At 33.9% G+C, this 12,069-nt stretch overlaps 2 protein-coding genes across 2 annotated transcripts in view; both read left to right on the forward strand.

Moving 5' to 3' along the window:
* Nucleotides 1–12,069, forward strand: part of LOC115889577 (hydrocephalus-inducing protein-like) — a 220,623-nt gene that overhangs the window by 129,346 nt on the left and 79,208 nt on the right. The window contains exon 32 of the mRNA XM_030909629.1: nt 10,639–10,953. Coding sequence (XP_030765489.1) covers nt 10,639–10,953 — 315 coding nt within the window. The remainder of the gene's footprint in view (nt 1–10,638; nt 10,954–12,069) is intronic.
* LOC115889514 lies at nt 610–2,599 on the forward strand. The gene has a single exon (XM_030909535.1). It carries the CDS (start codon nt 633–635, stop codon nt 2,253–2,255), a length of 1,623 nt encoding a protein of 540 aa, XP_030765395.1. The 5' UTR covers nt 610–632; the 3' UTR covers nt 2,256–2,599.

Raw genomic sequence — 12,069 nt, forward strand, 5'->3', positions numbered from 1 at the left:
TCCCAATTGACTCCAGAGGGGAGAAAATTATATAAAATTGCAGGTGATTTACGTAAAACCGCAAAAAGATTAAATTTTAGCCGCGAAGATTTAAAAAAGCAGATTCAAAAAATGAAGGAAATTATAGATTCTCCAGAATTTTTAAAGGCAAAATTAAATAAACATACCTTTGATTTTGTAATGGCTCAGTTGAGATGCCAGCTACTAAAACCGAAGGGTAGACGCTATACCCTAGACGAAAAAATTCTTTTTTTGGCATTCTTAAAACAAAGCCCCAAAGGATATAAATTGATTAGACAGATATTTGCTGCTCCATCCAGAAAAACACTGACAAATTTGCTAGGAAAAATTCCTTTCTACGCCGGGGTTAATGACGCAATAATGACATCAATATCAGCTAGATGTAAACTTATGGATGAAAAAGAAAAGTGCTGTGCCCTTGTTTTTGACGAAATGGCGATCGATCCAATGCTTCAGTACAATAAGAAGAAGGATATTGTGGAAGGCTTCCAGGACAATGGAACGAATACAGGTAGAAGGCCACTAATCGCAGATAAGGTGATGGTTTTTATGGCGAGGGGAATATTTAAAAATGGAAGCAGCCCCTAGCCTATTATTTCAACGATGGCGGAATGAAATCAGATGTAGTGGTAAACTCAATCAAAGAGGTGGTACTAGCATGCCAGCATGCTGGCCTAAAAGTGTGGGCCCTTATTTGTGACCAAGGGACACCTAATGTGGCTGCTATTAATAAAATGTATAAATACACGGCTGAAGAGTATATAAGAAATGGCGAAGAAAACAGGCTTTTTGGAGTGAAGATTGGGGAGCAGGAAGTGATTCCTCTGTATGATCCACCACATTTGTTAAAATGCATAAGGAATAATTTCTTTATGTATCAGGTTTCTTTTAAATGGAGAAACAGTGGAACAGAAGTCGCCAATTGGGACCACCTAAGGAAGTTATTCGAAATAGAAAACCAAGAAGACGACGAATATAGGTGCTGCAAAAAACTAACTAGGGATCACATAGAAAACACGAAAAAAATGAAAGTATCAATGGCTGCACAAATATTCAGTAATAATGTGGCTTCAGTTATGAAAAGGATGGCTACGAGAGGCAATGTTGTTGCTGATCTAAATTATTTGCCACAAGGAGCAGTTAGTACAGCCGAGTTTCTTCTTTTTATGGACTACGTATTTGACAGTGTAAATGGGTCATACGTATCCATAAAAAAGGGAAAAACCTTAAAATGTGCAATCACAAAATCAACAGGCCACAAAACTTTCTGGGCTGAGGCCATAAAAGTTTTCTCATCAATGGAATTTTCGAGCGGTTCCAAAACTCACATAGTTCCCCCATCAATAAAAAATTGGATGCATACTTTAAAAGCATTTTCCTACTTATGGTATAAGTGTGAAAAGGAAAATATTGCATTTTTATGCCCAAGGAATCTAAATCAAGATCCGCTCGAAAATTTTTTTGGATCCGTAAGGAGTCATGGTGTTCGCAACATCAGTCCCAATGCTACCTCGTTTGTAAATTCCTTGAAATCACTTGTGATTAACAATTTCTTAGCCAGTCATTCAAGATCTGCTAATTGCCAGAATGACAATTTAAAAGGTCTAGATGACCTTAAACATATGTTAACGTCCCTCGAACCAGTTATAGAGGTTGACGTCAGTTTTCCTAATGTCATAGTGCCTGAGTACCAACCAGCCCATAATTCTTTATTGAAAAGAGGGAAGCTAACATATGTAGCAGGTTTTGTGGCTAAGAAAGTGTTAAAGCGCATTGGAATTTGCAAACAATGTAGGCAAGACTTAGTTGGAGATGACAGGAGCCGAGCAGAATGCTTTATTGTGGATGCAAGAGCCTATTCTGCAAAAGCGTTACTGGCCCCTTCAACAAATTTTAACGAATTTTTTCAAAAATGTATATTTATCATGAGTAATATTTTGCCTCAAATATGCCACAGCCAAAATATTACTACGCTAATTAAAAAAATATTAAACGAGTTATGCAAAGAAAAAATATTCTGTTGCAATAAGCATGATGTTAAAAAACTTATATGTGATTATATTTCAGTTTTTCATTTGAACGTATGGATTAAAAATGTAAATGCCATATTAAAAGGAAAGCAAGTAATAAACAAATCATCCATAGATAGACTAAAAATATATGCATCTAAGAAATTCGAAAAACATAGGAATTATTGTAGTAGGGTACGTAGGATGAAAAATATTCAGCATTAATAAAAGTCACACTTTTTGCCTGATTTAGGTATTTTTAAAGTAAAGAAATTAAAGTATTTTAAGTTAACGTCTTCTTTTTATTGCCAGGGTTAATAACAACAGCACAATTTTCTCAGATGTTAGATCCTGTTTTAAATTAATAGGAGAACTAAACTATCGTCAATTTACAATAGAAAAAGTAAAAAAATCGGTCTTGCACTTAGATTGTGGGTTAAAAAGGGGTTTAAAAGAAAAAAATCGCCGTTGTGTGGTTGGCTCATCCAACCCAATTTATAATGAGATAACAAGTATACACACGTCCAGATTTTTCATCCAACCCGACTAAATCTGATTATTATGAATTAAGAAAGCGACGTTTTTTGCTGTTACATTTTTTTAAATAGCTTACCATTACTTGCTATTTGCACTATTTTATACTTAACTCATTATTTTGTATTAGGTTTAAATAAATTATAAGACATCTAGGCATATATGCGACACCTGTGTGTGTCTCATATTTTTAGATTATAAAATTAGATAATATATTTTAATTGTCTTAAATCTAAGTAGCTTAACTAATCTTAATTAATCAAACAATAAATAAAATACAAAAGAGGAAAATAAATTATCGGAAATTATGTAATTTAAATATGATATGCCTATTGATTATATTTCTCTTCAAAAATATGTTGATAAACGGTATTTAAATCTTCATAAATATATTTTTTCCAATGTTACCTGATTGAATTTTTAATATTATCATTAAAGTTTTCAGACATAAATAAATTAAGAAATTCCTACTTATTAATAGTAGTAGTGTTTTATTGATTTTTTATCATCTTATATTTGATAAAATAATTTTCGACATGTAAGAACAGTGTGTGCTTTTAATTAGGTTGATTGGCCGTTTATAATACGTTCGAGCAGATTAAAAACATACATTGTGTTCTTACTTCTTACATGTTGAAAATTATTTTAAATCGATTATAACCAGATTAAAACAACCCCCCTTCCCCGCACCCGTCTGTTCCGATAGTATTTCTTCCTCCAACTACCAGAGGCGCCCTTGTATAATAAAATTGAAATGTATAATAAGTTGCCTATCTATTTAATATTATAAGTCTTTTATCTATGATGATAATCAAAGGTCAAAATGACATTCCCCGCAAAATTTGAAGTATAATTAGTGGAAAAGTCAAAAGGTTGTTAACTTTTTCTACTAATTGAAAATGACTACCACTAATTTAGACGTTCTGAATGCTTACATTGCAATTAAAGGAAGAAACATCTACGCTAATTAAAACCACTAATTTATTCCACTAATTGTAAGTTTTTTAGTTTATGATCATGTCTAAAAAACAAAATTATAATTAGTGGAAAAGTTAAAAGTTTGTTAACTTTTTCCACTTTGAAAGTTCCTACCACTAATTTTGTCGTTGAACAAACTTCTACGCTAATTGAAACCACTAATTGCGAGGTTCTGAATGAAACTTAATTAAAACCACTAATTTTGATGTTCTGAACGAAACTTTATTGTGAATTGTCATTGTCAAATATTTTTAATCAATCACAATATCACAAATGATTTCTATTATCGCATAAGCCTATAGGATAGACGGAGGTATGCAGTGGCGGACTAAAAGATTCGGAATTGTACCTTTAAGGTATGATTCCGAATATGACCGCAACGACCGACTGCAACCACAGACCGCACACTGCAACCGCATTGCCGTTGCCGTCTGAGGTCGGATTAATGCAGGACACAGCGACACAGATAGTCCTGTAGTCGTAGATAAGAACTCCTCGAGGAAACATGTTAGTATCTTCTGCGATTATTGAACTCTTGTTGGAAGAGGAAGATGATGATGATGTGTTACTAATGCATACTAGGAAACAAAGAAGGTTGACAATGCCTTTGTATAAAAATAGAATAGATGAGGGAAGTTACTCAGTGCTAATATAAAAACATTTGTTGAGTAATGAAACCATATTTAGAAGCTAATGCCGTTTAAATAAAAGGCGGTTTCATTTTGTACTAAGCCTCATTAATGACGATATTAAACCAAAGTGTACAGGGTGGTCGAAATTGGTCTGTTTTAATAGAGAAACCCTATTTCCTGACTAGATAGAGCAAAACCGACATAGATGTCATAGGTTCGATTTCTGAGACACGTTTAATGACGTAAACCGCCTGTTGATATTTTCACTGCCAACTGAGATACGGGGTCTTTTTGCATTTTTTACCATTTGAAAAATTGCCAATAAACTTTTGTATTTCGCGGAATAATAAAATTCTCTAAAAACGTTCTTAAGGCACTTTTTTAAGCACAATCCAGGGGCGTAGTCAGTTTTTCTCTAGAGTCGCTCTTATTGTCAGAAATAATAAAAAATATAATTTTTTAAATGGAAATCATAGTTGGCTATGAACTCAAAAAAATGCTGGCTATTAATCCTTTCCAACGATATAAAGTTATGTGTATTTATTTTTAAGAATGAGAGAAATATTAGGTTTTTTATATTTATATCGAAGCGGGCCTTGATTTTGTGCTGACCTAGTTGTCTAATTATTTTTTATCACAATTTAATATTCTATTGTATTATTTATCTGCATAATTTAAAACTTTTGAAAAGTTCATTCATTCAACATTCTATATTAGTATTACCAATTAGAATTAAAACGCCATGGTTACATCTGAACTATTAAATGGAGAATTTAGAGAGAATTGGATTGGAACAAGGGGCCCCATATCTTAGCCTGCTAGGTCCTATGATTTAACTTCTTTCGACTTTTTTATGGAGAAAATTAAAAGACCTAATATATTAAAACCACTGGGACGAGAGAAGAATTACAGAAGGCAACTAGGCAAGCTTTTGGACTTATTACACCAGTTCGCCTAATAAATCGCTGTAACTCTGTGCGTAAAAGATGTTTATTGTGTATTTAACAAGCAGGTGTTTAGTTTGAACATCTTTAATGATTTTTTTTAGGAAACTATATTCGTCACTCAAAAATACGTTTTTTTAGTTTTGTTCTTTGTTTATTGTATCGATTTCAATTGTAATTACTAATACTAATGTAGAATGTTAATTTACCTTTTCAAAAGTCTTTAATTATGCAGATAATAATAATAATATACAATATAAAATTGTAAAAAAATAATTAGGCAAATAGGTCAACACAAAATCAAAGCCCGCTTCGATATAAAGATAAAATAACCTAATATTTCTCTCTTGCAAAAAAACTGACCACGCCACAGGATTGTTCTTAAAAAAGTGCCTTAAGAACGTTTTTACAGAATTTTATTATTCTGCGAAATAAAAAAGTACAGGTTTCTATAGTCTTCAATGGGATGTATTCTAAAGTAGGCGTCATTGCCGTCGAACGGCAGTCCTCGCTTTAACTGCAAACCGCTTACGAACCAGTATTGCAGTCGACTTCACGGCCTTCATGCTGAAAATATCATACCTACACGTGAATGAAACTGTCTTTTTTTAAACGGCAATAGCTTCTAAATATGGTTTCATTACTCAACAAATGTTTTTGTATTAGCACTGAGTAACTTCCCTCGTCTATTCTATTTTTACAAAGGCATTGTCAATCTTCTTTGTTTCCTAGTATGCATTAGTAACGCATCATCATCATCTTCCTCCTCCAACAAGAGTTCAATAATCGCGGAAGAAACTGACATGTTTCCTCCAGGAGTTCTTATCTACGACTGCAGGACTATCTGTGTCGCTGTGTTCTGCATTAATCCGACCTCAGACGGCAATGGCAATGCGGTTGCAGTGTGCGGTCTGTGGTTGCAGTCGGTCGTTGCGGTTTGGTTGCGATATTCCGAATCATACATTTAAGGTACAATTCCGAACACGACCGCAGACCGCAGCAGCAGACTGCAGGTTACACTACATATTTCTATAGTTTTCAATGGGATGCATTCTAAAGTAGGCGTCATTGCCGTTGAACGGCAGGCCTCGCTTTAACTGCAAACCGCACTACCGCTTACGAACCAGTATTGCAGTCACGCAGTCGACTTCACGGCCTTCACATGGCCCAAAATGAGTTTTTCGGAAACCGCCTATTTATGGCGAGCCTTATACTCTTTGGTTTAATATCATGTTTCCTCGAGGAGTTCTTATATACGACTGCAGGACTATCTATGTCGCTGTGTTCTGCGTTAATGCGGTTGCAGTGTGCGGTCTGTGGTTGCAGTCGGTCGTTGCGGTCATATTTGGAATCATACCTTTAAGGTACAATTCCGAACACGACCGCAGACTGCAAACCGCAGGCGGCACTACAGGTTTCTATAGTTTTCAATGAGATGCATTCTAAAGTAGGCGTCATTGCCGTCGAACGGCAGCCCTCGCTTTAACTGCAAACCGCAGTATCGCTTACGAACCAGTATTGCAGTCGACTTCACGGCCTTCACGCTGAAAATATCGTACCTACAAGTGGTCCAATATGATTTTTTCGGAAGCCGACGAAGAAAGATTAATTAATATAGTGGCAAATCATACAGTCATTTATGACGTAAGTCATGAAGAATATCGTAACGTGCTGAAAGGCAATGTGTGGAAAATGGGTTTTCTTTGGTTTAATATCGTCATTAATGAGGGTTAGTACAAAATGAAACTGTCTTTTATTTAAACGGCAATAGCTTCTAAATATGGTTTTATTACTCAACAAATGTTTTTGTATTAGCACTGAGTAACTTCCCTCATCTATTGTATTTTTATACAAAGGCATTTTCAACCTTCTTTGTTTCCTAGTATGCATTAGTAACATCATCATCTTCCTCTTCCATCATCATCATCTCTCCATCATCATCTTCCTCTTCCAACAAGAGTTCAATAATCGCGAAAGAAACTGACATGTTCTCTCGAGGAGTTCTTATCTACGACTGCAGGACTATCTGTGTCGCTGTGTTCTGCATTAATCCGACCTCAGACGGCAACGGCAATGCGGTTGCAGTGTGCGGTCTGTGGTTGCAGTCGGTCGTTGCGGTCATGTTCGGAATCATGCCTTGAAGCCTGTCAGGGGCCCGGAGCGGCAAACCTAAATGTGGCCCCCGGTCTGTTCAGGTAATGATACCGTATGATCGAGAAAAAACGGCATCAGCGTTGGCTATGAAATGAAGATTGCAGTCATTTAATATGATCGTCATTTTAATAATTTAATGCACATTTTGTAAAGATTAAATGACCTAAAATTCAAGTATTTATATACTGTAGTAATAAAAATTGATATACAGTATCTCCCCGGATTGTCTTTACAAGAGGAAAAAAACTTTTTTATTATTCACATTTTGAGAAACAATCATTATTTATAAAAAAAATTCTTGTTCTAAAATGGGTAATCCCGTTTTTACATTTCAAAATTTCCGTACCGTTTGAGAGAAAGTTAAGAAAAACGTGAAAATATGGTTGAATTAAGTCCTAGAAATCTATGGTAATATCAATTCGATTTCATTTTTTGATAGATGGTTATTATATGGTTATTATTAATTTTGATAATGTCATATTCTTTGTTCTTGTTAAAGTATGATATTTTTCGGTAACTACTATCACCCTTTTCGTATCATCAAACTAAATAAATTTTGTGCTTCTTTAACATTTTAAAATAACAAAAAAATACGTTAATTAAAATTTTATGAATTACAACCTATCAAATACCTTATTTTAACGAAGTTATATTACCATAGATAGAACTTCATTTAATTTTTAGGACTATTCAACCATATTTTCATGTTTTTCTTAATTTTCTCTAAAACGGTATGGAAAATTGGAAAAGTATAAACAGGATTAACCATTTCAGAACAAGCAAAAATTTTTATGAAGAATGCATTTTTCTCAAAATGTCAATAATAAAAAAGTGTTTCTTCTTGTAAAGATAGATAATCCGGGAACATACTGTAGATAATAGGGAACCGACGAGCCCTGACCCGTGGCCTCGGTAGATTAAGGACTCCAGCTCCGAAAAGGCCCCAAAAACGATAACATCAATTTTTTAAAAATTATAATAATATTTTTAAATGGAATAACGAATGCAATTTGATTTAATAAAACGAGTAATAAATAATCATATATTATATCACAAGACCTATAAATTTAATCGATTAAACTATTCAAATACATTTTGCGCGTGATTTTGCTTGGAAAATAGTTGAATGGCACAATAATTTAATAAAAACCGGAGATCGAGAAAATTATTGTGCATGAAACTATTTTCTAAAAAGCAAAATCATACAAAAAATTATTTGGGTAGTTTAATCCATTAAATTTATAGGCTGAGTGATATACGGCTAGATTATTTCCTGAATGACTTAGAACGAAGCGAATGACTTAGGATGAAGCAAATAACTATAAGAATTTTATTAACTATATAAAATTTAACATTTTCGGATAACATTTTTTCAAAATGACGTCTCGTAAGTAATGTCTGGTAATGTTTGTGCTTCTGTTACCTTGGTTACGCATCCCAACAATGCATCGAGGACCGTTTCGCACGTCAACATATCAAATTCTGACGTATCTTTCTCCACTTATTTGTTCAAAATAATATCGAATAAGGGGTTTTCACCGATTAAACTCGTTATTAGGTCATACATATGAGTTGTAAATCAATGTTTTTAAATGAACTGTTGCCAAAATCTCTCAGAATTAGTGATAAACAACAAAAAGAAAACCCAAAAGGAAGCCGAAAAAATAATCGCGGTTAAACAGGTCTTGGAATTTAATCACTTATCTAAACAAAATTTATTCGAAAAATTAGATTAGCTGATTGGTCCATTTCACGATGAGGGAAATAATCAGCTAAATTAGAGGTGGCAAAATAAAACAGTAATTCACCACAATCCACAATACATAAAACTCTTAGTTTTAATCATCTGCTGATAATGCTAACATAGTTAGCGAAATGCGCGTCCAGTGCAAAAGTAAAGTATTTTGGTGTATTGTGGTGAATTAATGTTTTATTTTGCTGTTGTAACACCAAATGTTCCAACCCCCAACTGTAATAAATTAGATGTATTATATTATAATAATATACTACATCTAATAGTATAATATAATACATCTAATAGTATAATATAATACATCTAATATAACCATAATTTTGCTAATGAGCCATATACTACCATTCACGGGCCCTGCAGATCGGGAAATCTCCGAGCGAATATTCGCATGTATTTAATAGAAACTTATGATGACAAAGTTATAGGAATACCGGTTCCACATATGAGCCGCGTTACTTTCGCGATCATTTCAGGGAAATACTGGTACAAAATATCGCGATTTTTTCGAAGTGCCCCTACGCTGTCTCAGGCTCGTGGCCCCCGTTATACTAAAGATGGCACTGCTAATCGGTTAGAAAGCAGGAATACAAATTATGTTGTGCATTGATTGAAATTTATTTATTCAGTAAAAATAAATAATGAAACCATTGAAATATAACTTAATAGCTAAAATAAATAAATTCAGTCTTCAAGTTTATATTCATAATTTTAATCTTTAAAATTATAAAAAAATAGTTATTCGATATTCTAAACAAAAAAAAAATACCTCTTAATTTAATTTCCCAATTTAATTAATGGGGCCTGATAATTAATAATTAAGTAAATATCTGCTTCCATTTATACTATTTATAGTTTGCGTATACGTAATGGTGCGTTTAGACTTGAGCACGCACGAGCTGAGCGTACGCGCACGGCATTCGTTCGCGCTCTCAGCTCCGTTTAAATTAAAAAAAATATTTTTCGACGAATGAAGTGATCCATTTACGCGCGAACGGCAGAGTTGTGTTGGTGAAGGCACGCACGAACGCAGACAAAACAAATTTCCGGTGCAAACTGACCGTTCGCGCACACATAAAATCCCTTTGAGCACGGACCAAAAACCGACACCAGACGGCTCACGTTCGCGGCTGCTCGCGCACAGACAGATTCAGAGTGAGCGTGGATCAGTGCGTGCGTGCTCAAGTCTAAAAGCACCATAAAGTTTGCATACTCCGACTACAAATTGGGCTTCATAACTACTGAACAGATATTAGCCTTGTTTGCCAGTTGAATAAAAAATTATTTTTTAAGATTTGGAGGCCCCCTAAAAGACGAGGCCAGGGGCGGGCCGCCCCTTCCACCCTTTCTTAGTCCGCCACTGGAGCTATGAGAATTCAATAATTTTAAAATCTTTCTAATTTTAAAATTTTCTAACCAATTAATGTTTTTAAATTCAATCCATAAAATTAATATCGTATCGTCGAATATCGGACATATAAAAATTCGCCTTTAAGCGAAAATATAACAAAAATTAATTGACATTAGTAGTTAAGATGCTCCTTTAATGACTAAATAGACGTGTCTTTTGTGTAGAATAAAAAAAGTTAACGCACTGTATTTATTTTGCATTTTAGCAGAGAAAAAAGATAAAGAGGATAGAGAAGAATTCACGACTAGAATGATTTTGCAACCTGGAGAAAGTGCTAAATATGAAGTAACCTTCAACCCCTCTAAAGTTGGAAATTTCAAACACAATTACATTTTAAGAACGCTCAACAACAACAACTTATATCAGATAAGCTGTATGGGCCTTTGTGAAGTTCCTAATATTGATTTTAGGCCACAAGTTATGTTCCCAAAAGTTTTAGATGACATTAAAGAAAAAACGGCTTGTGACCATTTCGTTTTTATAAAAAAACAAAACGTTTTAGACTTCGGAAATGCCATAGGTAAGTTTTGTACAATCGTTCAACGTCACGGTCAATATAGACACAGCCTAAAACGCATATTTGACAAATAATGATGACGTAACGTTGAACGATGGCTGAATCTTCTTTAAATGAGCTTCTAAAGATCGCATAATATATACAAACATTAATATAGAGAAATCAATAAAAGTTGGCGTCATCAAAGACGTCGAGGTTATATATTATCAAGTTAGTTTGTTGCTGTTTGATCCCTCACTCGAAGGCCTTGGGCCCATTGCGATACCCCTGTATTATTGTATACTAAACCTTCATCTCATTCTTTGCGTTAAAGCACTTCCAGCTCTTTACAAAGTTCCCGATGTCGCTGATGTTGGCTTATTCTGCTGCTTCCTCTAGTCCCTCCAAAAAAATTACAAATGCATAGACAAAGAAATAAAAAGAGACTGACAAATCTCATGGTAAAGAGTGGGACCGCGTTCCCGTAGCGCAACTCAGAATAACAATTTTGAAACCAATTAGCAGGACCATGGAAGGACGTACGTCTGTATTGCTATCTTTCTTTATTATGTGTGCTTTATATGAAAAAGAAAGAGATAGGTATAAAACGTATCGTAAGACATTATCGCACATTCCGGCTGGCGGGAAATTTAAATTAGCCAATATTAGTAGTATTCTTTCGTTCTGAACGAACTGAAAATTTGCACTTAAACTGATTTATATATACCCTATATCACATAAAGGGAACGTGGTGTAGGGAATAAATCAGTTTAAGTGAAAATTTTCAGTTTCTTTTATAACGAAAGAATACTACTATTATAAGGGAATATATATTCCCTTATTTATTTATACATAAAAATAAATAAAATTTTTATAATATAATAACAAAAAATAGCAGTGTTTATTCCACCCACATACCATTTTTAAATGCAGAAGAACTGACTGAAATTTCTTTAAGGGGCATTAAAAATCTCATTTTCGAAAAAAAGTGGAGCTGCCTGGTTATTGCAGCCACCTCTTCAATTATTATCAGTAATTTTAGAAAAAATAAGCATTTTTACATATATATATCTAAATTTTCCCAGACATTGAGGCACTTTTTTAAATTAGTTTATTTTAAGATTATTAAATCACATTGTT

This window comes from Sitophilus oryzae, unplaced genomic scaffold, assembly GCF_002938485.1.
Source record: "Sitophilus oryzae breed Bouriz unplaced genomic scaffold, Soryzae_2.0 scaffold_815_pilon_pilon, whole genome shotgun sequence".
In the NCBI taxonomy this organism is placed as follows: Eukaryota; Metazoa; Arthropoda; class Insecta; order Coleoptera; family Curculionidae; genus Sitophilus; species Sitophilus oryzae.